We start from the raw sequence: 27,568 nt of genomic DNA on the forward strand, positions 1-27,568 counted from the left end.
CCCGGTGCCAGTACTGAGGGAGTGCTGCACTGTCGGAGGTAGATGTATATACTCTAGGACTCGAGCCCCATAATCCAGGCCCACACTCCCCGGTGCCAGTACTGAGGGAGTGCTGCACTGTCGGAGGTAGATGTATATACTCTAGGACTCGAGCCCCGTAATCCAGGCCCACACTCCCCGGTGCCAGTACTGAGGGAGCGCTGCACTGTCGGAGGTAGATGTATATACTCTCGGACTCGAGCCCCATAATCCAGGCCCGCACTCCCCGGTGCCAGTACTGAGGGAGTGCTGCACTGTCGGAGGTAGATGTATATACTCTAGGACTCGAGCCCCGTAATCCAGGCCCACACTCCCCGGTGCCAGTACTGAGGGAGCGCTGCACTGTCGGAGGTAGATGTATATACTCTAGGACTTGAGCCCCATAATCCAGGCCCACACTCCCCGGTGCCAGTACTGTGGGAGCGCTGCACCGTCACTATTGGAAGAAGAGCAGGGGGGAGTTCTCCCCGGTGTCCTGGGGCCAATATTTATCCCTCAACCAACATCACTAAAACACAGATGATCTGCTCATTATCACATTGCTGTTCGTGGGAGCTTGCTGTGCGTCAACTGGCTGCCACTTTTCCTACATTACAACAGTGACCACACTTCAAAAAGTACTTGATTGGCTGTAAAGTGTCCGGTGGTCGTGAAAGGCGCTATAGAAATGCATGTCAATCTGTCTTTTACTTGCAACCTCTTAGACGGTGGGTTTTGTACATTCCTGCTTCTGGCTGTCGAACACAGGCTGGGGACGATGGGACTGGTTGCCACTCACCTGTGGCAGGGAAAGAGTTACCTGCGGCTATCTCCGCCCACCCCTCCCGCCTTTTATTCTGTCCTGGCCTTAGCTGCATTTCCTGTAGATTGATAAACCGGTTGAACAGGTTTGCGAGTGGGCCAGAGTGCACAGGTGAAGGGTGTGCCTCCGTGTCGTAAGCTCCCTTCGAGAGAGAGAGAGAGGCAGAGAGAGAGACAGAGAGAGCGAGACAGAGAGAGGAGGAGAGACAGAGAGAGACAGAGCGAGAAGCGAGAGAGATACAGAGAGAGAAAGATTGAGACAGAGAGAGAGACAGAGAGACAGAGACAGAGAGACAGAGACAGAGAGAGAAAGAGAGAGGAGAGAAAGAGAGAGGTGGAGAGAGATTGAGAGTGAGAGAGAGAGAGAGAGGTGGAGAGAGAGAGACAGAGAGAAAGAGGCGAGAGACAGGAAGAGAGAGAGAGAGAGCGAGCGGCAAAGGGAAGATAAATGAGGTGCCAAGGGAGAAATTGGAGAGCTGAGAAAGAGACGGAGAGATAAAGGGAGAGACGGAGCGATCAAGTGCGTGAAGGAGAGATAAAGAGAGAGAGACAGTGATAGAGAGAGAGAGAGCTAGAGCGTGAACGAGATCGGGAAGGAGAGCGAGAGAGAGCCAGACTGTTGAGTCGGCGGAGATGGCCTTGCCGGGGTTGGGCCGTTGCACCTACGCCCTCTGGTTGGCGGTGGTCCTGGATGTGGTGGGACTGGTGGCACTGCTGGTGGGGATCTTCGCAGACCTGCAGCGGGCAGGCCGGGACTACGGCGACATGCTGATCTACACCGGGGCCATCGTGGTGTTCCTCAGCCTGATCGGCTGGGTCTTCTGGTACACGGGCAACATCGAGATCTCGGCCGCCGAGCTGGCCCGCGACTACCGGCCCAAGGACAGCCAGCTCCACCGTATCGTGCGCAAGATCTCCCGCAGCCTCTCCATGAGGGGCGGCTCCAAGCCGGCAGGCGCTCTGGGGACGGGCCAGCTCCGGGTAAGGGTCGACGGGGCCCAGCAGAAGGAGCTAGACAACAAGGAGCAAGCGGCACATGGACAGTCCACCGTGGAGTGAGGACGAGAGGTGAGGAACTTTCAAACAGGAACAATGATGTCTTGCTGCAGTTGTACAGGGCCTTGGTGAGGCCACACCTCGAGTATTGTGTGCAGTTTTGGTCGCCTTATCTGAGGAAGGATGTTCTTGCCATGGAGGGAGCGCAGCGAAGATTCACCAGGCTGATACCTGGGATGGCAGGAATGACGTATGAGGAGAGATTGGGTCGATTGGGCTTATATTCGCTAGAGTTTAGAAGAATGAGAGGGGTCTCAATGAAGCTTATAAAATTCTAACAGGACTGGACAGACTAGATGCAGGAAGGATGTTCCCGATGGTCGGGGAGTCCAGAACCAGGGGTCACAGTCTAAGGATAAGGGGTAAGCCATTTAGGACAGAGATGAGGAGGAATTTCTTCACCCAGAGAGTGGTGAACCTGTGGAATTCTCTACCACAGAAGGCAGTAGAGGCCAATTCATTAAATATATTCAAGAAGGAGTTGGATATATTTCTTGAGGCTAAAGGGATCAAGGGATATGGGGAGAAGGCAGGGACAGGGTACTGAGTTTGGATGATCAGCCATGATCGCATTGAATGGTGGAGCAGGCTCGAGGGGCCGAATGGCCTACTCCTGCTCCTATCTTCTATGTGTCTATGTTTCGAATGATCAACATTTATCCCGCGCCTTTAATGTCCCAAGGCGCTTCACAGGAGCGATTATCAAACACTATCTGACACCGAGCCACATGTGGAGATATTAGGACAGGTGACCAAACGCTGGGTCAAAGAGGTCGGTTTTAAGGAGCGTCTTAAAGGAGGAGAGAGAGGCGGAGAGGTTTAGGGAGGGAATTCCAGAGCTCAGGGCCCCAGGCAGCTGAAGGCACGGCCGCCAATGGTGGAGCGAAGGAAATCGGGGATACTCGAGAGGGCAGAATTGGAGGAGCGCAGAGACCTCGGAGGGTTGTAGGGGCTGGAGGAGATTAGAGAGATAGGGAGGGGGGCGAGGGGCCATGGAGGGATTTGAACAGATGGATGAGTGTGGGCCTGGATTATGGAGCTCGAGTCCTAGAGTATATACACCGACCTCCGACAGTGCAGCGCTCCCTCTGTACTGGCACCGGGGAGTGTGGGCCTGGATTATGGGGCTCGAGTCCTAGAGTATATACATCTACCTCCGACAGTGCAGCGCTCCCTCAGTACTGGCACCGGGGAGTGTGGGCCTGGATTATGGGGCTCGAGTCCTAGAGTATATACATCTACCTCCGACAGTGCAGCACTCCCTCAGTATGGCACCGGGGAGTGTGGCCCTGGATTACGGGGCTCGAGTCCGAGAGTATATACATCTACCTCCGACAGTGCAGCGCTCCCTCAGTACTGGCACCGGGGAGTGTGGGCCTGAATTATGGGGCTCGAGTCCTAGAGTATATACATCTACCTCCGACAGTGCAGCGCTCCCTCAGTACTGTCACCGGGGAGTGTAGGCCTGGATTATGGGGCTCCAGTCCTAGAGTATATACATCAACCTCCGACAGTGCAGCACTCCCTCAGTACTGGCACCGGGGAGTGCGGGCCTGGATTATGGAGCTCGAGTCCTAGAGTATGTACATCTATCTCCGACAGTGCAGCGCTCCCTCAGTACTGGCACCGGGGAGTGTGGGCCTGGATTATGGAGCTCGAGTCCTAGAGTATATACATCTACCTCCGACAGTGCAGCGCTCCCACAGTACTGGCACTGGGGAGTGTGGGCCTGGATTATGGAGCTCGAGTCCTAGAGTATATACATCTACCTCCGACAGTGCAGCGCTCCCTCAGTACTGGCACTGGGGAGTGTGGGCCTGGATTATGGAGCTCGAGTCCTAGCGTATATACATCTACCTTCGACAGTGCAGCGCTCCCTCAGTACTGGCACTGGGGAGTGTGGGCCTGGATTATGGGGCTCAACCCCTAGAGTATATACATCTACCTCAGACAGTGCAGCGCTCCCTGAGTACTGGCACGAGGGAGTGTGGGCCTGGATTATGGGGCTCGAGTCCTAGAGTATATCCATCTACCTCCGACAGTGCAGTGCTCCCTCATTACTGGCACCAGGGAGTGTGGGCCTGGATTATGGGGCTCGAGTCCTAGAGTATATACATCTACCTCCGACAGTGCGGCGCTCCCTCAGTACTGGCACCGGGGAGTGTGGGCCTGGATTATGGGGCTCGATTCCTAGAGTATATCCATCTACCTCCGACAGTGCAGCGCTCCCTCAGTACTGGCACCGGGGAGTGTGGGCCTGGATTATGGGGCTCGAGTCCAAGCGTATATACATCTACCTCCGACAGTGCATTGCTCCCTCATTATTGGCACCAGGGAGTGTGGGCCTGGATGATGGGGCTCGAGTCCTTGAGTATATACATCTACCTCCGACAGTGCAGCGCTCCCTCAGTACTGGCACCCGGGAGTGTGGGCCTGGATTATGGGGCTCCAGTCCCAGAGTACATACATCGACCTCCGACAGAGCAGCGCTCCCTCAGCACTGGCACCGGGGAGTGTAGCCGGGATTATGGGGCTCGAGTCCTAGAGTATATACATCTACCTCCAATAGTGCAGCGCTCCCTCAGTACTGGCACCGGGGAGTGTGGGCCTGGATTATGGAGCTCGAGTCCTAGAATATATACATCTACCTCCGACAGTGCAGCGCTCCCTCAGTACTGGCACCGGGGAGTGTGGGCCTGGTTTATGGGGCTCGAGTCCTAGAGTATATACATCTACCTCCGACAGTGCAGCGTTCCCTCAGTACTGGCACCGGGGAGTGTGGGCCTGGATTATGGAGCTCGAGTCCTAGAATATATACATCTACCTCCGACAGTGCAGCGCTCCCTCAGTACTGGCACCGGGGAGTGTAGCCGGGATTATGGGGCTCGAGTCCTAGAGTATATACATCTACCTCCAATAGTGCAGCGCTCCCTCAGTACTGGCACCGGGGAGTGTGGGCCTGGATTATGGGGCTCGAGTCCCAGAGTATATACATCTACCTCCGACAGTGCAGCACTCCCTCAGTACTGGCACCGGGGAGTGTTGACTGGATTATCGGGCTCGAGTCCTGGAGTATATACATCTACCTCCGACAGTGCAGCGCTCCCTCAGTACTGGCACCGGGGAGTGTGGGCCTGGATTTTGGGGCTCGAGTCCTAGAGTATATACATCTACCTCCGACAGTGCAGTGCTCCCTCAGTACTGGCACCGGGGAGTGTGGGCCTGGATTATGGGGCTCGAGTCCTAGAGTATATATATCTACCTGTGACAGTGCAGCGCTCCCTCAGTACTGGCACTGGGGAGTGTGGGCCTGGATTATGGGGCTCGAGTCCTAGAGTATATACATCTACCTCCGACAGTGCAGCGCTCCCTCAGTACTGGCACCGGGGAGTCTGGGCCTGGATTATGGGGCTCCAGTCCTAGAGTATATACATCTACCTCCGACAGTGCAGCACTCCCTCAGTACTCGCTCCGGGGAGTGTGGGCCTGGATTATGGAGCTCAAGTCCTAGAGCATATACATCTACCTCCAACAGTGCAGCGCTCCCTCAGTACTGGCACCAGGGAGTGTGGGCCTGCAGTCCTAGAGTATATACATCTGCCTCCGACAGTGCAGCGCTCCCTCAGTACTGGCACCGGGGAGTGTGGGCCTGGATTATGGAGCTTGAGTCCGAGAGCATATACATCTACCTCCAACAGTGCAGCGCCCCCTCAGTACTGGCACCAGGGAGTGTGGGCCTGCAGTCCTAGAGTATATACATCTGCCTCCGACAGTGCAGCGCTCCCTCAGTACTGGCATCGGGGAGTGTGGGCCTGGAATATGGGACTCGAGTCCTAGAGTATATACATCTACCTCCGACAGTGCAGCGCTCCCTCAGTACTGGCACCGGGGAGTGTGGGCCTGGATTATGGGGCTCGAGTCCTAGAGTACATACATCTACCTCCGACAGTGCAGCGTTCCCTCAGGACTGGCACCGGGGAGTGTGGGCCTGGATTATGGAGCTCGAGTCCTAGAATATACACATCTACCTCCGACAGTGCAGCGCTCCCTCAGTACTGGCACCGGGGAGTGTGGGCCTGGATTATGGGGCTCGAGTCCAAGAGTATATACATCTACCTCCGACAGTGCAGTGCTCCCTCATTACTGGCACCAGGGAGTGTGGGCCTGGATTATGGGGCTCGAGCCCTTGAGTATATACATCTACCTCCGACAGTGCAGCGCTCTCTCAGTACTGGCACCGGGGAGTGTGGGCCTGGATTATGGGGCTCCAGTCCTAGAGTACTTACATCTACCTCCGACAGTGCAGCGGAGGCTCCCTCAGCACTGGCACCGGGGAGTGTGGGCCTGGATTATGGAGCTCGAGTCCTAGAGTATACACATCTACCTCCGACAGTGCAGCACTCCCTCAGTACTGGCACCGGGGAGTGTTGCCTGGATTATGGGGCTCGAGTCCTAGAGTATACACATCTACCTCCGACAGTGCAGCGCTCCCTCAGTACTGGCACCGGGGAGTGTAGGCCTGGATTATTGGGCTCGAGTCCTAGAGTATATACACCTACCTTCGACAGTGCAGCGCTCCCTCAGTACTGGCACTGGGGAGTGTGGGCCTGGATTATGGGGCTCAACCCCTAGAGTATATACATCTACCTCAGACAGTGCAGCGCTCCCTGAGTACTGGCACGAGGGAGTGTGGGCCTGGATTATGGGGCTCGAGTCCTAGAGTATATCCATCTACCTCCGACAGTGCAGTGCTCCCTCATTACTGGCACCAGGGAGTGTGGGCCTGGATTATGGAGCTCAAGTCCTAGAGTATATACATCTACCTCCGACAGTGCAGCACTCCCTCAGTACAGGCTCCCGGGAGTGTGGGCCTGGATTATGGAGCTCAAGTCCTAGAGTATATACATCTACCTCCGACAGTGAAGCGCTCCCTCAGTACTGGCACCGGGGAGTGTTGGCTTGGAATATGGGGCTCGAGTCCTAGAGTATATACAACTACCTCCGACAGTGCAGCGTTCCCAGTACTGGCACAAGGGAGTGTGGGCCTGGATTATGGGGCTCGAGTCCGAGAGCATATACTTCTACCTCCGACAGTGCAGCGCTCCCTCAGTACTGGCACCGGGGAGTGTGGGCCTGGATTATGGAGCTCGAGTCCTAGAATATATACATCTACCTCCGACAGTGCAGCGCTCCCTCAGTACTGGCACTGAGGCGTTTGAGCCTGGATTATGGAGCTCGAGTCCTAGAGTGTATACATCTACCTCCGACAGTGCAGCGCTCCCTCAGTTCTGGCATCAGGGAGTGTGGGCCTGGAATATGGGGCTCGTGTCCTAGAGTATATACATCTAGCTCCGACAGTGCAGCGCTCCCTCAGTACTGGCACCGGGGAGTGTGGGCCTGGTTTATGGGGCTCGAGTCCTAGAGTATATACATCTACCTCCGACAGTGCAGCGTTCCCTCAGTACTGGCACCGGGGAGTGTGGGCCTGGATTATGGAGCTCGAGTCCTAGAATATATACATCTGCCTCCGACAGTGCAGCGCTCCCTCAGTACTGGCACCGGGGAGTGTAGCCGGGATTATGGGGCTCGAGTCCTAGAGTATATACATCTACCTCCAATAGTGCAGCGCTCCCTCAGTACTGGCACCGGGGAGTGTGGGCCTGGATTATGGGGCTCGAGTCCCAGAGTATATACATCTACCTCCGACAGTGCAGCACTCCCTCAGTACTGGCACCGGGGAGTGTTGACTGGATTATCGGGCTCGAGTCCTGGAGTATATACATCTACCTCCGACAGTGCAGCGCTCCCTCAGTACTGGCACCGGGGAGTGTGGGCCTGGATTTTGGGGCTCGAGTCCTAGAGTATATACATCTACCTCCGACAGTGCAGCGCTCCCTCAGTACTGGCACCGGGGAGTGTGGGCCTGGATTATGGGGCTCGAGTCCTAGAGTATATACATCTACCTCCGACAGTGCAGCACTCCCTCAGTACTGGCTCCGGGGAGTGTGGGCCTGGATTATGGAGCTCAAGTCCTAGAGTATATACATCTACCTCCGACAGTGCAGCACTCCCTCAGTACTGGCTCCCGGGAGTGTGGGCCTGGATTATGGAGCTAAAGTCCTAGAGTATGTACATCTACCTCCGACAGTGCAGCGCTCCCTCAGTACTGGCACTGGGGAGTGTGGGCTTGGATTATGGAGCTCGAGTCCTAGAGTGTATACAACTACCTCCGACAGTGCAGCGTTCCCTCAGTACTGGCACCAGGGGGTGTGGGCCTGGATTATGGAGCTCGAGTCCGAGAATATATACATCTACCTCCGACAGTGCAGCACTCCCTCAGTACTGGCACCGGGGAGTGTAGCCTGGATTATGGGGCTCGAGTCCTAGAGTATATACATCTACCTCCAACAGTGCAGCGCTCCCTCAGTACTGGCACCGGGGAGTGTGGGCCTGGATTATGGGGCTCGAGTCCAAGAGTATATACATCTACCTCCGACAGTGCAGCGCTCCCTCAGTACTGGCACCGGGGAGTGTGGGACTGGATTATGGAGCTCGAGTCCTAGAGTATAAAGATTTACCTCCGACAGTGCAGCGCTCCCTCAGTTCTGGCACCGGGGAGTGTGGGCCTGGATTATGTGGCTCGAGTCCTAGAGTATATACATCTACCTCCGACAGTGCAGCACTCCCTCAGTACTGGCACCAGGGAGTGTGGGCCTGGATTATGGGGGTCGAGTCCTAGAGTATATACATCTACCTCCGACAGTGCAGCGCTCCCTCAGTACTGGCACCGGGGAGTGTGGGCCTCAATTATGGAGCTCGAGTCCTAGAGTATATACATCTACCTCCGACAGTGCAGCACTCCCTCAGTACTGGCACCGGGGAGTGTGGGCCTGGATTATGGGGCTCGAGTCCTAGAGTATATACATCTACCTCCGACAGTGCAGTGCTCCCTCAGTACTGGCACCGGGGAGTGTGGGCCTGGATTATGGGGCTCGAGTCCTAGAGTATATTCATCTACCTCCGACAGTGCAGCGCTCCCTCAGTACTGGCACCGGGGAGAGTGGGCCTGGATTATGGGGCTCGAGTCCTAGAGTATATACATCTACCTTCGACAGTGCAGTGCTCCCTCAGTACTGGCACCGGGGAGTGTGGGCCTGGATTATGGAGCTCGAGTCCTTGAGTATATACATCTATCTTCGACAGTGCAGCGCTCCCTCAGTACTGGCACATGGGAGTGTGGGCCTGGATAATGGGCTCGAGTCCTAGAGTATATACATCTACCTCCGACAGTGCAGCGCTCCTTCAGTACTGGCACGGGGGAGTGTGGGCCTGGATTATGGGGCTCGAGTCCTAGAGTATATACATCTTCCTCCGACAGTGCAGCGCTCCCTCAGTACTGGCACCGGGGAGTGTGGGCCTGGATTATGGGGCTCGAGCCCTCGAGTATATACATCTACCTCCGACAGTGCAGCGCTCCCTCAGTACTGTCACCGGGGAGTGGGGGCCTTGATTATGTGGCTCGAGTCCTAGAGTATATACATCTACCTCCGACAGTGCAGCGCTCCCTCAGTACTGGCACCGGGGAGTGGGGGCCTGGATTATGGGGCTCGAGTCCTAGAGTATATACATCTACCTCCGACAGTGCAGCACTCCCTCAGTACTGGCACCGGAGAGTGTGGGCCTGGATTATGGGGCTCGAGTCCTAGAGTATATACATCTACCTCCGACAGTGCAGCGCTCCCTCAGTACTGGCACCGGGGAGTGTGGGCCTGGATTATGGGGCTCGAGTCCTAGAGTATATACAACTACCTCCGACAGTGCAGCGCTCCCTCAGTACTGGCACCGGGGAATGTGGGCCTGGATTATGGGGCTCGAGTCCTAGAGTATATACATCTACCTCCGACAGTGCAGCGCTCCCTCAGTACTGGCACCGGGGAGTGTGGGCCTGGATTATGGGGCTCGAGTCCAAGCGTATATCCATCTACCTCCGACAGTGCATTGCTCCCTCATTATTGGCACCAGGGAGTGTGGGCCAGGATGATGGGGCTCGAGTCCTTGAGTATATGCATCTACCTCCGACAGTGCAGCGCTCCCTCAGTACTGGCACCGGGGAGTGCGGGCCTGGATTATGGAGCTCGAGTCCTAGAGTATATACATCTACCTCCGACAGAGCAGCGCTCCCTCAGCACTGGCACCGGGGAGTGTGGGCCTGGATTATGGAGCTCGAGTCGTAGAGTATATACATTTACCTCTGACAGAGCAGCGCTCCCTCAGTACTGGCACCGGGGAGTGTGGGCCTGGATTATGGAGCTCGAGTCCTAGAGTATATACATCTACCTCCGACAGTGCAGCGCTCCCTCAGTACTGGCACCGGGGAGTGTGGGCCTGGATTATGGGGCTCGAGTCCAAGAGTATATACATCTACCTCCGACAGTGCAGCGCTCCCTCAGTACTGGCACCGGGGAGTGTGGCCCTGGATTATGGGGCTCGAGTCCTAGAGTATATACATCTACCTGTGACAGTGCAGCGCTCCCTCAGTACTGGCACTGGGGAGTGTGGCCCTGGATTATGGGGCTCGAGTCCTAGAGTATATACATCTACCTCCGACAGTGCAGCGCTCCCTCAGTACTGGCACCGGGGAGTGTGGGCCTGGATTATGGAGCTCGAGTCCTAGAGTATATACATCTACCTCCGACAGTGCAGCGCTCCCTCAGTACTGGCACCGGGGAGTGTGGGCCTGGATTATGGGGCTCGATTCCTAGAGTATATACATCTACCTCCGACAGTGCAGCGCTCCCTCAGTACTGGCACCGGGGAGTGTGGGCCTGGATTATGGGGCTCGAGTCCAAGCGTATATACATCTACCTCCGACAGTGCATTGCTCCCTCATTATTGGCACCAGGGAGTGTGGGCCTGGATGATGGGGCTCGAGTCCTTGAGTATATACATCTACCTCCGACAGTGCAGCGCTCCCTCAGTACTGGCACCGGGGAGTGTGGGCCTGGATTATGGGGCTCCATTCCCAGAGTACATACATCTACCTCCGACAGAGCAGCGCTCCCTCAGCACTGGCACCGGGGAGTGTGGGCCTGGATTATGGAGCTCGAGTCCGAGAGTTTATACATTTACCTCCGACAGTGCAGCGCTCCCTCAGTACTGGCACCGGGGAGTGTGGGCCTGGATTATGGGGCTCGAGTCCTAGAGTATATACATCTACCTGTGACAGAGCAGCGCTCCCTCAGTACTGGCACTGGGGAGTGTGGGCCTGGATTATGGAGCTCGAGTCCTAGAGTATATACATCTACCTCCGACAGTGCAGCGCTCGCTCAGTACTGGCACCGGGGAGTGTGGGCCTGGATTATGGGGCTCGAGTCCGAGAGTATATACATCTACCGCCGACATTGCAGCGCTCCCTCAGTACTGGCACCGGGGAGTGTGGGCCTGGATTATGGGGCTCGAGTCCCAGAGTATATACATCTACCTCCGACAGTGCAGCGCTCCCTCAGTACTGTCACCGGGGAGTGGGGGCCTGGATTATGGGGCTCGAGTCCTAGAGTATATACATCTACCTCCGACAGTGCAGCGCTCCCTCAGTACTGGCACCGGGGAGTGGGGGCCTGGATTATGGGGCTCGAGTCCTAGAGTATATACATCTACCTCCGACAGTGCAGCGCTCCCTCAGTACTGGCACAGGGGAGTGTGGGCTAGGAATATGGGGCTCGAGTCCTAGAGTGTATACAACTACCTCCGACAGTGCAGCGCTCCCTCAGTACTGGCACCAGGGAGTGTGGGCCTGGATTATGGAGCTCGAGTCCGAGAATATATACATCTCCCTCCGACAGTGCAGCACTCCCTCAGTACTGGCACCGGGGAGTGTAGGCTGGATTATGGGGCTCGAGTCCTAGCGTATATACATCTACCTCCAACAGTGCAGCGCTCCCTCAGTACGGGCACCGGGGAGTGTGGGCCTGGATTATGGGGCTCGAGTCCAAGAGTATATACATCTACCTCCGACAGTGCAGCGCTCCCTCAGTACTGGCACCGGGGAGTGTGGGCCTGGATTATGGATCTCGAGTTCTAGAGTATATACATTTACCTCCGACAGTGCAGCGCTCCCTCAGTTCTGGCACCGGGGAGTGTGGGCCTGGATTATGGGCCTCGAGCCCTAGAGTATATACATCTACCTCTGACAGTGCAGCGCTCCCTCAGTACTGGCACCGGAGAGTGTGGGCCTGGATTATGGGGCTCGAGTCCTAGAGTATATAAATCTACCTCCGACAGTGCAGCACTCCCTCAGTACTGGCACCGGGGAGTGTGGGCCTGGATTATGGGGCTCGAGTCCGAGAGTATATACATCTACCTCCGACAGTGCAGCGCTCCCTCAGTACTGGCACTGGGGAGTGTGAGCCTGGATTCTGGGGCTCGAGTCCTAGAGTATATACATCTACCTCCGACAGTGCAGCGCTCCCTCAGCACTGGCACCGGGCAGTCTGGGCCTGGATTATGGAGCTCCAGTCCTAGAGTATATACATCTACCTCCGACAGTGCAGCGCTCCCTCAGTACTGGCACCGGGGAGTGTGGGCCTGGATTATGGAGCTCGAGCCCTAGAGCATATACATCTACCTCCGACAGTGCAGCGCTCCCTCAGTACTGGCACCGGGGAGTGTGGGCCTGGATTATGGGGCTCGAGTCCTCGAGTATATACATCTACCTCCGACAGTGCAGCGCTCCCTCAGTACTGGCACCGGGGGAGTGTGGGCCTGGATTATGGGGCTCGAGTCCTACAGTATATACATCTACCTCCGACAGTGCAGCACTCCCTCAGTACTGGCACCAGGGAGTGTGGGCCTGGATTATGGGGCTCGAGTCCTAGTGTATATACATCTACCTCCGACAGTGCAGCGCTCCCTCAGTACTGGCACCGTGGAGTGTGGGCCTGAATTATGGGGCTCGAGTCCTAGAGTATATACATCTACCTCCGACAGTGCAGCGCTCCCTCAGTACTGTCACCGGGGAGTGGGGGCCTGGATTATGGGGCTTGAGTCCTAGAGTATATACATCTACCTCCGACAGTGCAGCGCTCCCTCAGTACTGGCACCGGGGAGTGGGGGCCTGGATTATGGGGCTCGAGTCCTAGAGTATATACATCTACCTCCGACAGTGCAGCACTCCCTCAGTACTGGCACCGGAGAGTGTGGGCCTGGATTATGGGGCTCGAGTCCTAGAGTATATACATCTACCTCCGACAGTGCAGCACTCCCTCAGTACTGGCACCGGGGAGTGTGGGCCTGGATTATGGGGCTCGAGTCCTAGAGTATATACACCTACCTCCGACAGTGCAGCACTCCCTCAGTACTGGCACCGGAGAGTGTGGGCCTGGATTATGGGGCTCGAGTCCTAGAGTATATACATCTACCTCCGACAGTGCAGCGCTCCCTCAGTACTGGCACCGGGGAGTGTGGGCTGGATTATGGGGCTCGAGTCCTAGAGTATATACATCTACCTCCAACAGTTCAGCACTCCCTCAGTACTGGCAGCGGGGAGTGTGGGCCTGGATTATGGGGCTCGAGTCCTAGAGTATATACATCTACCTCCGGCAGTGCAGCGCTCCCTCAGTACTGGCACCGGGGAGTGTGGGCCTGGATTATGGGGCTCGAGTCCTAGAGTATATACATCTACCTCCGGCAGTGCAGCGCTCGCTCAGTACTGGCACCGGGGATTGTGGGCCTGGATCACGGGGCTCGAGTCCTAGAGTATATACATCTACCTCCGACAGTGCAGCGCTCCCTCAGTACTGGCACCGGGGAGTGAGGGCCTGGATTATGGGGCTCAAGTCCTAGAGTATATATATCTACCTCCGACAGTGCAGCGCTCCCTCAGTACTGGCACCGGGGATTGTGGGCCTGGATCACGGAGCTCGAGTCCTAGAGTATATACATCTACCTCCGACAGTGCAGCGCTCCCTCAGTACCGGCACCGGGGAGTGTGGGCCTGGATTATGGGGCTCAAGTCCTGGAGTACATATATCTACCTCCGACAGTGCGGCGCTCCCTCAGTACTGGCACCGGGGAATGTGGGGCTGGATCACGGGGCTCGAGTCCTAGAGTATATACATCTACCTCCGACAGTGCAGCGCTCCCTCAGTACTGGCACCGGGGAGTGTGGGCCTGGATTATGGAGCTCGAGTCCTAGAGTATATACATCTACCTCCGACAGTGCAGCGCTCCCTCCGTACTGGCACTGGGGATTGTGGGCCTGGATTATGGGGCTCGAGTCCTCGAGTGTATACATCTATCTCCGACAGTGCAGCGCTCCCTCAGTACTGGCACCGGGGAGTGTGGGCCTGGATTATGGGGCTCGAGTCCTAGAGTATATACATCTACCTCCGACAGTGCAGCGCTCCCTCAGTACTAGCACCGGGGAGTGTGGGCCTGGATTATGGGGCTCGAGTCCAAGAGTATATACATCTACCTCCGACAGTGCAGTGCTCCCTCATTACTGGCACCGGGGAGAGTGGGCCTGGATTATGGGGCTCAAGTCCTAGAGTATATACATCTACCTCCGACAGTGCAGTGCTCCCTCAGTACTGACACCGGGGATTGGGGGCCTGGATTATGGCGCTCGAGTCCTAGAGTATATACATCTACCTCCGACAGTGCAGCGATCCCTCAGTACTGGCACCGGGGAGTGTGGGCCTTGATTATGGGGCTCGAGTCCTAGAGTATATACATCTACCTCCGACAGTGCAGCACTCCCTCAGTACTGGCACCGGGCAGTGTGGGGCTGGATTATGGGGCTCGAGTCCTAGAGTATATACATCTACCTCCGACAGTGCAGCGCTCCCTCAGTACTGGCACCGGGGAGTGTGGGCCTGGATTATGGGGCTCGAGTCCTAGAGTATATACATCTGCCTCCGACAGTGCAGCACTCCCTCAGTACTGGCACCGGGGAGTGTGGGCCTGGATTATGGGGCTCGAGTCCAAGAGTATATACATCTACCTCCGACAGTGCAGCGCTCCCTCAGTACTGGCACCGGGGAGTGTAGGCCTGGATTATGGGGCTCGAGTCCTAGAGTATATACATCTACCTCCGGCAGTGCAGCGCTCCCTCAGTACTGGCACCGGGGATTGTGGGCCTGGATCACGGGGCTCGAGTCCTAGAGTATATACATCTACCTCCGACAGTGCAGCGCTCCCTCAGTACTGGCACCGGGGAGTGTGGGCCTGGATTATGGGGCTCAAGTCCTAGAGTACATATATCTACCTCCGACAGTGCAGCGCTCCCTCAGTACTGGCACCGGGGATTGTGGGCCTGGATCACGGGGCTCGAGTCCGAGAGTATATACATCTACCTCCGACAGTGCAGCGCTCCCTCAGTACTGGCACTGGGGAGTGTGAGCCTGGATTCTGGGGCTCGAGTCCTAGAGTATATACATCTACCTCCGACAGTGCAGCGCTCCCTCAGCACTGGCACCGGGCAGTCTGGGCCTGGATTATGGAGCTCCAATCCTAGAGTATATACATCTACCTCCGACAGTGCAGCGCTCCCTCAGTACTGGCACCGGGGAGTGTGGGCCTGGATTATGGAGCTCGAGCCCTAGAGCATATACATCTACCTCCGACAGTGCAGCGCTCCCTCAGTACTGGCACCGGGGAGTGTGGGCCTCGATTATGGGGCTCGAGTCCTCGAGTATATACATCTACCTCCGACAGTGCAGCGCTCCCTCAGTACTGGCACCGGGGGAGTGTGGGCCTGGATTATGGGGCTTGAGTCCTAGAGCATATACATCTACCTCCGACAGTGCAGCACTCCCTCAGTACTGGCACCAGGGAGTGTGGGCCTGGATTATGGGGCTCGAGTCCTAGTGTATATACATCTACCTCCGACAGTGCAGCGCTCCCTCAGTACTGGCACCGGGGAGTGTGGGCCTGAATTATGGGGCTCGAGTCCTAGAGTATATACATCTACCTCCGACAGTGCAGCGCTCCCTCAGTACTGTCACCGGGGAGTGGGGGCCTGGATTATGGGGCTTGAGTCCTAGAGTATATACATCTACCTCCGACAGTGCAGCGCTCCCTCAGTACTGGCACCGGGGAGTGGGGGCCTGGATTATGGGGCTCGAGTCCTAGAGTATATACATCTACCTCCGACAGTGCAGCACTCCCTCATTACTGGCACCGGAGAGTGTGGGCCTGGATTATGGGGCTCGAGTCCTAGAGTATATACATCTACCTCCGACAGTGCAGCACTCCCTCAGTACTGGCACCGGGGAGTGTGGGCCTGGATTATGGGGCTCGAGTCCTAGAGTATATACACCTACCTCCGACAGTGCAGCACTCCCTCAGTACTGGCACCGGAGAGTGTGGGCCTGGATTATGGGGCTCGAGTCCTAGAGTATATACATCTACCTCCGACAGTGCAGCGCTCCCTCAGTACTGGCACCGGGGAGTGAGGGCCTGGATTATGGGGCTCAAGTCCTAGAGTATATATATCTACCTCCGACAGTGCAGCGCTCCCTCAGTACTGGCACCGGGGATTGTGGGCCTGGATCACGGAGCTCGAGTCCTAGAGTATATACATCTACCTCCGACAGTGCAGCGCTCCCTCAGTACCGGCACCGGGGAGTGTGGGCCTGGATTATGGGCTCAAGTCCTGGAGTACATATATCTACCTCCGACAGTGCAGCGCTCCCTCAGTACTGGCACCGGGGAATGTGGGGCTGGATCACGGGGCTCGAGTCCTAGAGTATATACATCTACCTCCGACAGTGCAGCGCTCCCTCAGTACTGGCACCGGGGAGTGTGGGCCTGGATTATGGAGCTCGAGTCCTAGAGTATATACATCTACCTCCGACAGTGCAGCGCTCCCTCCGTACTGGCACTGGGGATTGTGGGCCTGGATTATGGGGCTCGAGTCCTCGAGTGTATACATCTATCTCCGACAGTGCAGCGCTCCCTCAGTACTGGCACCGGGGAGTGTGGGCCTGGATTATGGGGCTCGAGTCCTAGAGTATATACATCTACCTCCGACAGTGCAGCGCTCCCTCAGTACTAGCACCGGGGAGTGTGGGCCTGGATTATGGGGCTCGAGTCCTAGAGTATATACATCTACCTCCGACAGTGCAGTGCTCCCTCATTACTGGCACCGGGGAGAGTGGGCCTGGATTATGGGGCTCAAGTCCTAGAGTATATACATCTACCTCCGACAGTGCAGTGCTCCCTCAGTACTGGCACCGGGGATTGGGGGCCTGGATTATGGCGCTCGAGTCCTAGAGTATATACATCTACCTCCGACAGTGCAGCGATCCCTCAGTACTGGCACCGGGGAGTGTGGGCCTTGATTATGGGGCTCGAGTCCTAGAGTATATACATCTACCTCCGACAGTGCAGCACTCCCTCAGTACTGGCAGCGGGCAGTGTGGGGCTGGATTATGGGGCTCGAGTCCTAGAGTATATACATCTACCTCCGACAGTGCAGCGCTCCCTCAGTACTGGCACCGGGGAGTGTGGGCCTGGATTATGGGGCTCGAGTCCTAGAGTATATACATCTGCCTCCGACAGTGCAGCACTCCCTCAGTACTGGCACCGGGGAGTGTGGGCCTGGATTATGGGGCTCGAGTCCAAGAGTATATACATCTACCTCCGACAGTGCAGCGCTCCCTCAGTACTGGCACCGGGGAGTGTAGGCCTGGATTATGGGGCTCGAGTCCTAGAGTATATACATCTACCTCCGGCAGTGCAGCGCTCCCTCAGTACTGGCACCGGGGATTGTGGGCCTGGATCACGGGGCTCGAGTCCTAGAGTATATACATCTACCTCCGACAGTGCAGCGCTCCCTCAGTACTGGCACCGGGGAGTGTGGGCCTGGATTATGGGGCTCAAGTCCTAGAGTACATATATCTACCTCCGACAGTGCAGCGCTCCCTCAGTACTGGCACCGGGGATTGTGGGCCTGGATCACGGGGCTCGAGTCCGAGAGTATATACATCTACCTCCGACAGTGCAGCGCTCCCTCAGTACTGGCACTGGGTAGTGTGAGCCTGGATTCTGGGGCTCGAGTCCTAGAGTATATACATCTACCTCCGACAGTGCAGCGCTCCCTCAGCACTGGCACCGGGGATTGTGGGCCTGGATCACGGAGCTCGAGTCCTAGAGTATATACATCTACCTCCGACAGTGCAGCGCTCCCTCAGTACCGGCACCGGGGAGTGTGGGCCTGGATTATGGGGCTCAAGTCCTGGAGTACATATATCTACCTCCGACAGTGCAGCGCTCCCTCAGTACTGGCACCGGGGAATGTGGGGCTGGATCACGGGGCTCGAGTCCTAGAGTATATACATCTACCTCCGACAGTGCAGCGCTCCCTCAGTACTGGCACCGGGGAGTGTGGGCCTGGATTATGGAGCTCGAGTCCTAGAGTATATACATCTACCTCCGACAGTGCAGCGCTCCCTCCGTACTGGCACTGGGGATTGTGGGCCTGGATTATGGGGCTCGAGTCCTCGAGTGTATACATCTATCTCCGACAGTGCAGCGCTCCCTCAGTACTGGCACCGGGGAGTGTGGGCCTGGATTATGGGGCTCGAGTCCTAGAGTATATACATCTACCTCCGACAGTGCAGCGCTCCCTCAGTACTAGCACCGGGGAGTGTGGGCCTGGATTATGGGGCTCGAGTCCTAGAGTATATACATCTACCTCCGACAGTGCAGTGCTCCCTCATTACTGGCACCGGGGAGAGTGGGCCTGGATTATGGGGCTCAAGTCCTAGAGTATATACATCTACCTCCGACAGTGCAGTGCTCCCTCAGTACTGGCACCGGGGAGTGTGGGCCTGGATTATGGGGCTCGAGTCCAAGAGTATATACATCTACCTCCGACAGTGCAGCGCTCCCTCAGTACTGGCACCGGGGAGTGTAGGCCTGGATTATGGGGCTCGAGTCCTAGAGTATATACATCTACCTCCGGCAGTGCAGCGCTCCCTCAGTACTGGCACCGGGGATTGTGGGCCTGGATCACGGGGCTCGAGTCCTAGAGTATATACATCTACCTCCGACAGTGCAGCGCTCCCTCAGTACTGGCACCGGGGAGTGTGGGCCTGGATTATGGGGCTCAAGTCCTAAAGTACATATATCTACCTCCGACAGTGCAGCGCTCCCTCAGTACTGGCACCGGGGATTGTGGGCCTGGATCACGGGGCTCGAGTCCTAGAGTATATACATCTACCTCCGACAGTGCAGCGCTCCCTCAGTACCGGCACCGGGGAGTGTGGGCCTGGATTATGGGGCTCAAGTCCTAGAGTATATATATCTACCTCCGACAGTGCAGCGCTCCCTCAGTACTGGCACCGGGGAGTGTGGGGCTGGATCACGGGTCTCGAGTCCTAGAGTATATACATCTACCTCCGACAGTGCAGCGCTCCCTCAGTACTGGCACCGGGGAGTGTGGGCCTGGATTCTGGAGCTCGAGTCCTAGAGTATATACATCTATCTCCGACAGTGCAGCGCTCCCTCCGTACTGGCACTGGGGATTGTGGGCCTGGATTATGGGGCTCGAGTCCTAGAGTGTATACATCTATCTCCGACAGTGCAGCGCTCCCTCAGTACTGGCACCGGGGAGTGTGGGCCTGGATTATGGGGCTTGAGTCCTAGAGTATATACATCTACCTCCGACAGTGCAGCGCTCCCTCAGTACTGGCACCGGGGAGTGTGGGCCTGGATTATGGGGCTCGAGTCCTAGAGTATATACATCTACCTCCGACAGTGCAGCGCTCCCTCAGTACTAGCACCGGGGAGTGTGGGCCTGGATTATGGGGCTCGAGTCCTAGAGTATATACATCTACCTCCGACAGTGCAGTGCTCCCTCAGTACTGGCACCGGGGAGTGTGGGCCTGGATTATGGGGCTCAAGTCCTAGAGTATATACATCTACCTCCGACAGTGCAGTGCTCCCTCAGTACTGGCACCGGGGATTGTGGGCCTGGATTATGGGGCTCGAGTCCTAGAGTATATACATCTACCTCCGACAGTGCAGCGATCCCTCAGTACTGGCACCGGGGAGTGTGGGCCTGGATTATGGGGCTCGAGTCCTAGAGTATATACATCTACCTCCGACAGTGCAGCGCTCCCTCAGTACTGGCACCGGGGAGTGTGGGCCTGGATTATGGGGCTCGAGTCCTAGAGTATATACATCTACCTCCGACAGTGCAGCGCTCCCTCAGTACTGGCACCGGGCAGTGTGGGGCTGGATTATGGGGCTCGAGTCCTAGAGTATATACATCTACCTCCGACAGTGCAGCGCTCCCTCAGTACTGGCACCGGGGAGTGTGGGCCTGGATTATGGGGCTCGAGTCCTAGAGTATATACATCTACCTCCGACAGTGCAGCGCTCCCTCAGTACTGGCACCGGGGAGTGTGGGCCTGGATTATGGGGCTCGAGTCCTAGAGTATATACATCTACCTCCGACAGTGCAGCACTCCCTCAGTACTGGCACCGGGGAGTGTGGGCCTGGATTATGGGGCTCGAGTCCTAGAGTATATACATCTACCTCCGACAGTGCAGCGCTCCCTCAGTACTGGCACCGGGGAGTGTGGGCCTGGATTATGGGGCTCGAGTCCTAGAGTATATACATCTACCTCCGACAGTGCAGCGCTCCCTCAGTACTGGCACCGGGGAGTGTGGGCCTGGATTATGGGGCTCGAGTCCTAGAGTGTATACATCTACCTCCGACAGTGCAGCGCTCCCTCAGTACTAGCACCGGGCAGTGTGGGGCTGGATTATGGGGCTCGAGTCCTAGAGTATATACATCTACCTCCGACAGTGCAGCGCTCCCTCAGTACTGGCACCGGGGAGTGTGGGCCTGGATTATGGGGCTCGAGTCCTAGAGTATATACATCTACCTCCGACAGTGCAGCGCTCCCTCAGTACTGGCACTGGGGAGTGTGGGCCTGGATTATGGGGCTCGAGTCCTAGAGTATATACATCTACCTCCGACAGTGCAGCGCTCCCTCAGTACTAGCACCGGGGATTGTGGGCCTGGATTATGGGGCTCGAGTCCTAGAGTATATACATCTACCTCCGACAGTGCAGCGCTCCCTCAGTACTAGCACCGGGGATTGTGGGCCTGGATCACGGGGCTCGAGTCCTAGAGTATATACATCTACCTCCGACAGTGCAGCGCTCCCTCAGTACTGGCACCGGGGAGTGTGGGCCTGGATTATGGAGCTCGAGTCCTAGAGTATATACATCTACCTCCGACAGTGCAGCGCTCCCTCAGTACTGGCACCGGGGAGTGTGGGCCTGGATTATGGAGCTCGAGTCCTAGAGTATATACATCTACCTCCGACAGTGCAGCGCTCCCTCAGTACTGGCACCGGGGAGTGTGGGCCTGGATTATGGGGCTCGAGTCCTAGAGTATATACATCTACCTCCGACAGTGCAGCGCTCCCTCAGCACTGGCACCGGGGAGTGTGGGGCTGGATCACGGGTCTCGAGTCCTAGAGTATATACATCTACCTCCGACAGTGCAGCGCTCCCTCAGTACTGGCACCGGGGAGTGTGGGCCTGGATTCTGGAGCTCGAGTCCTAGAGTATATACATCTATCTCCGACAGTGCAGCGCTCCCTCCGTACTGGCACTGGGGATTGTGGGCCTGGATTATGGGGCTCGAGTCCTAGAGTGTATACATCTATCTCCGACAGTGCAGCGCTCCCTCAGTACTGGCACCGGGGAGTGTGGGCCTGGATTATGGGGCTTGAGTCCTAGAGTATATACATCTACCTCCGACAGTGCAGCGCTCCCTCAGTACTGGCACCGGGGAGTGTGGGCCTGGATTATGGGGCTCGAGTCCTAGAGTATATACATCTACCTCCGACAGTGCAGCGCTCCCTCAGTACTAGCACCGGGGAGTGTGGGCCTGGATTATGGGGCTCGAGTCCTAGAGTGTATACATCTACCTCCGACAGTGCAGCGCTCCCTCAGTACTAGCACCGGGCAGTGTGGGGCTGGATTATGGGGCTCGAGTCCTAGAGTATATACATCTACCTCCGACAGTGCAGCGCTCCCTCAGTACTGGCACCGGGGAGTGTGGGCCTGGATTATGGGGCTCGAGTCCTAGAGTATATACATCTACCTCCGACAGTGCAGCGCTCCCTCAGTACTGGCACTGGGGAGTGTGGGCCTGGATTATGGAGCTCGAGTCCTAGAGTATATACATCTACCTCCGACAGTGCAGCACTCCCTCAGTACTGGCACCGGGGACTGTGGGCCTGGATTATGGGGCTCGAGTCCTAGAGTATATACATCTACCTCCGACAGTGCAGCACTCCCTCAGTACTGGCACCGGGGAGTGTGGGCCTGGATTATGGAGCTCGAGTCCTAGAGTATATACATCTACCTCCGACAGTGCAGCGCTCCCTCAGTACTGGCACCGGGGAGTGTGGGCCTGGAATATGGGGCTCGAGTCTCTGGAATGGGTCTCGAACGCACGACCTTCTGACTCAGAGCCGAGAGTGCTACCCAGTGAGCCAGGGCTGACTCAGTGACCAATTGATTGGATATCGTAGAGTGTCACCGCAGTAAGCTGACGGATTGCCTCCGTTTCTCTTTCCCAGATGTGTCTGATTCCCAGGTGTGAAGATTCCCACTCTCCCTTTTCCGAGACCAACATCTGGTCTTTCGTTCCGGACTGCGATTCCAGTTGGTTTTCCCCCTCGTGTGTAATTCCGTTGACTAGCGGAGGCCGCGGCCTCTGGCGGAGGCTTGTCTTCTTGGGTTCGATGGTGACCTCCCTCAAGGACCATCCGTCTGCCGGACCTTGACCCCGGACGCCCGACTCTGGAAGGATGTGATCGCCATGGACACCTGGCAGCGACTGGGAGAGGCAGTTAGCTCGAACTGAGCTGGAGCGTTGCTCATTGATTGTTACCCACCTTCTCCCCATATCCCTCAACCCCACCTTCTCCCCATATCCCTCAACCCCACCCACCCACCTTCTCCCCATATCCCCCAACCCCACCTACCCACCTTCTCCCCATATCCCCCAACCCCACCTACCCACCTTCTCACCGTATCCCTCAACCCCACCTACCCACCTTCTCCCCATATCCCCAACCCCACCTACCCATCTTCTCCCCATATCCCTCAACCCCACCTACCCACCTTCTCCCCATATCCCCCAACCCCACCTACCCACCTTCTCCCCATATCCCCAAACCCCACCTACCCACCTTCTCACCGTATCCCTCAACCCCACCTACCCACCTTCTCCCCATATCCCTCAACCCCACCTACCCACCTTCTACCCATATCCCCAACCCCACCTACCCACCTTCTCCCCATATCCCCAACCCCACCTACCCACCTTCTCCCCATATCCCCAACCCCACCTACCCACCTTCTCCCCATATCCCCAACCCCACCTACCCACCTTCTCCCCATATCCCCAACCCCACCTACCCACCTTCTCCCCATATCCCTCAACCCCACCTACCCACCTTCTCCCCATATCCCCAACTCCACCCACCCACCTTCTCCCCATATCCCCCAACCCCACCCACCCACCTTCTCCCCATATCCCTCAACCCCACCTACCCACCTTCTCCCCATATCCCTCAACCCCACCCACCCACCTTCTCCCCATATCCCCCAACCCCACCTACCCACCTTCTCCCCATATCCCCAACCCCACCTACCCACCTTCTCCCCATATCCCCAACCCCACCTACCCACCTTCTCCCCATATCCCTCAACCCCACCTACCCACCTTCTCCCCATATCCCTCAACCCCACCTACCCACCTTCTCCCCATATCCCTCAACCCCACCCACCCACCTTCTCCCCATATCCCCCAACCCCACCTACCCACCTTCTCCCCATATCCCTCAACCCCCACATGGGCAGCACGGTGGCATAGTGGTTAGCACTGTTGCCTCACGGCACCAGAGACCCGGGTTCGAATCTGGCCTCGGGCGACTGTCTGTGTGGAGTTTGCACATTCTCCCCGTGTTTGCGTGGGTTTCCTCCGGGTGCTCCGGTTTCCTCCCACAGTCCAAAGATGTGCGGGTTAGGTTGATTGGCTATGATAAATTGACCCTTAGTGTTAGGGGGATTAAATACGTGGGGTTACGGGGATCGGGTGGGATATGTGGGGGTTACAGGGATCGGGTGGGATATGTGTTGGTGCAGGGGTTACGGGGATCGGGTGGGATATGTGTCGGTGCAGGCTCGATGGGCCGAAATGGCCTCTATCTGCACTGTGGGGTTTCTGTGATTTCTGTGATTCTCCCCGTATCCCTCAGGACCTTCTCTCTCCTCGACCCCATTGACATTGCCCGCTTCAACGTCCTTCCCTGGGAACTTATTCGATTCACGGATGACCAATCCCATCGTGCGCAACGCTGCGAATCTTCGCCTCCCTCCCGCACGGATCCAGAATTCACCGGAATTTCCCTGGGTCGAGGAATTTCCCCGGGACACCTCAAGCTCCTCTCCTCTGTAAATTTCGATTCGCCGTTGACTCTAGGTTGCTTCCGGGGAATGATACTGAGAATCACGTCAGGCGTTGGTGAGACCACGGAGCCGGATGCAAAATCAACTGTGTATATATTAGTTAAAACCTCCTGTCGGGTTTCACACTTCCCGTCCGCAAACCTGACTCCATGCTTTCCCAAGTTTGGGTCGCGCCTTTGTGGGTAACCGTTCCCATCATAAAATTTGCTATGTCAACATTTCCCACTGTATTTTCCTATGTAAACTGTCACGGTGTAGTTGCGGCCTCTGGGCACTAGGTGGCGCAGTGGGAGGTGCGTTTCGGAAGCCTCACTCTATCGCCACCTTTGTGTATATATACGAAAAAATGCTCCGCCGATTTATCTTCTCTGGGTAACGCTATTAGTTTACCAAGGAAAAACGTCACGCCTCGCCATTTATGTGATTTCTCCAATGATTTTAAGTTCCGCATTAATGTGCGCACTTTTTGAACTCTTGAGGTCGTGAATTTAAGCGGCTCGCTGTCGAATCTGGGAGTCTGTTGAGACTAACACGCTTGACGGCGCGCTTAGCCGTTCAATGTTTTGCGACGCACCTCTTTGAAATCCTTGAATTGATCCCTGGATCATGTACATGGGAACATAAGAAATAGGACCAGGAGTCGACCATTCGGCCCCTCGAGCCTGCTCCGCCATTCAATAAGATCATGGCTGATCTGATCTGGGCCTCAGCTTCACTTTCCCGCCCGCTCCCCGTAACCCTCGACTCCCCTGTAGTTCAAAAATCTGTCAATCTCCACCTTGAATATATTCAATGACTCCGCCTCCACAGCTCTCTGGATCAGAGAATTCCAAAGATTCACCACCCTCTGAGTGAAGAAATTCCTCCTCACCTCCGTCTTAAATTGGTGACCCCTTATTCTGAAACTATGCCCCCTCGTTCTAGATTCCCCCACGAGGGAAAACATCCTCTCTGCATCTACCCTTGTCGAGCCCCCTCAGAATCTTATATGTTTCAATAAGATCACCTCTCATTCTTCTAAACTCCAGTGAGTATAGGCCCAACCTGCTCAACCTTTCCTCATAAGTCAACCCCTTCATCTCCGGAATTGACCGTGTGAACCTTCTCTGAACTGCCTCCAATGCAAGTATATCCCTCCTTAAACAAGGAGACCAAAACTGTACGCAGTACTCCAGGTGTGGTCTCGCCAACGCCCTGTACAGTTGTAGCAGGACTTCCCTGCTTTTATACTCCAACCCCTTTGCAATAAAGACCTACGTTCCATTTGCCTTCTTAATTATTTGCTGTACCTGCATGCCAGCATTTTGTGTTTCATGTACAAGGACCCCCCAGATCCCTCCGTACCGCCGCATTCTGTAGTCTCCCTCCATTTCAACAATATTTTGCTTTTCGATTCTTCCTACCAAAGTGGATAACCTCACATACTCCGTCGCCAAATTTTTGCCCACTCGCTTAACTTAACTATATCCCTTTGCCTTCCCCACAATTTGCTTTCCCACCTATCTTTGTATCCTCAGCAAATATGGCCGCAGTACACTCGGGCCCTTCATCCAAGTCATGAATATAGATTGTAAATAGTTGAGGCCCCAGCACCGATCCCTGCGGCACCCCGCTCGTTACAGTTTGCCAACCGGAAAAATGACCCCACCAGTATTTAAGCAAAATACCGCGGATGCTGGAAATCGGAAATAAAAACAGAAAACGCTGGAGGTGCTTCAGCCGGACAGGCCGCGTCTGCGGAGAGAGAGAGCGAGAGAGAGACAGAGAGTCGACGTTTCGGGTCGAGGGCCGTGCGTCAGAGAACGGGAAAAAGGCTACGAGGTGCGACCGGTTTCAAGCCGGAGAGATTAAATGGCACAAGGGGTGGGAGGCGAAAGGAGATGGTATAATGGGACGGGTAAAGAAACACAGAGATGGAGGAACAGCACCTCATCCCCTCGAGGAGCAGCACCTCATCTTTCGATTAGGCACTTTACAGCCTTCAGGACTCAACATAGAGTTCAACAATTTCAGATCATAACCTCTATATATTGTTTATCCACACTTCTGATCTTCTCTCCCATTGGGCATCTGTTTTCCATTCTGCCAACGCAATTTACACTTCATCTAGAGCCACCCCTTGTTTCTTAATCTGTCCCATTACCATCTCATAGAAACAGAGAAGATAGGAGCAGGAGTCGGCCATTCGGCCCCTCGAGCCTGCTCCGCCATTCACCGAGATCATGGCTGATCATCCAAATTCAGTACCCTGTCCCTGCCTTCTCCCCATATCCCTTGATCCCTTTAGCCTTAAGAAATATATCTAACTCCTTCTTGAATATATTTAATGAACTGGCCTCTACTGCCTTCTGTGGTAGAGAATTCCACAGGTTCACCACTCTCTGGGTGAAGAAATTCCTCCTCATCTCAGTCCTAAATGGCTTACCCCTTATCCTTAGACTGTGACCCCTGGTTCTGGACTCCCCGACCATCGGGAACATCCTTCCTGCATCCAGTCTGTCTAGTCCTGTCAGAATTTTATAAGTTTCAGTGAGATCCCCTCTCATTCTTCTAAACTCCAGCGAGTATAAGCCTAATCGACTCAATCCCGGGGATGAGGGGATGGACATATGAGGAGAGGTTGAGTAGATTGGGACTCTACTCATTGGAGTTCAGAAGAATGAGAGGCGATCTTATTGAAACATATAAGATTGTGAAGGGGTTGGATCGGGTGGATGCGGGGAGGATGTTCCCGATGATGGGTGAAACTAGAACTAGGGGGCATAGTCTTAGAATAAGGGGCTGCTCTTTCAAAACTGAGATGAGGAGGAACTACTTCACTCAGAAGGTGGTAGGTCCATGGAATATGCTGCCCCAAAAAGCTGTAGAAGCTACATCATTACATAAATTTAAAACAGAAATAGACAGTTTCCTAGAAGTAAAGGGAATTAAGGGTTACGGGGAGCGGGCAGGAATTTGGACATGAGTCTAGGTCCGGATCGGTCATGGCACTGTGGGTAGCGGAGCGGGCCCAGGGGCCGTGTAGCCTGATCCTGCTCCTATTTTGTGTGTCTAATTCTGTTAGATTCAGGAGATGGTTCTGTGATAGTGGATTGGCGGTTAGGATCAGATCAGCCATGATCTTATTGAATGGCGGAGCAGGCTCGAGGGGCCGATTGGCCTACTC

General features: G+C 55.8%; 1 protein-coding gene across 1 annotated transcript; it reads left to right on the top strand.

Annotated features, from left to right (window-relative positions):
- The first annotated feature begins 779 nt into the window (after window positions 1–779).
- LOC147084892 (transmembrane protein 238-like) lies at window positions 780–22,998 on the top strand. The gene is made up of 2 exons (XM_085979605.1): window positions 780–1,908; window positions 22,506–22,998. Exon 1 carries the CDS (start codon window positions 1,474–1,476, stop codon window positions 1,897–1,899), a length of 426 nt encoding a protein of 141 aa, XP_085835731.1. The 5' UTR covers window positions 780–1,473; the 3' UTR covers window positions 1,900–1,908; window positions 22,506–22,998.
- Window positions 22,999–27,568: the final 4,570 nt, after the last annotated feature.

The sequence above is a fragment of the Somniosus microcephalus genome, unplaced genomic scaffold (assembly GCF_052327205.1).
Source record: "Somniosus microcephalus isolate GS21.2 unplaced genomic scaffold, FLI_Smic_1.0 unresolved_chr9, whole genome shotgun sequence".
NCBI classification, from domain to species: Eukaryota; Metazoa; Chordata; class Chondrichthyes; order Squaliformes; family Somniosidae; genus Somniosus; species Somniosus microcephalus.

Coding starts and splice junctions, on each gene's coding strand:
- LOC147084892 (XM_085979605.1), top strand. CDS start 1,474: ATGGCCTTGCCGGGGTTGGGCCGTTGCACCTACGCCCTCTGGTTGGCG.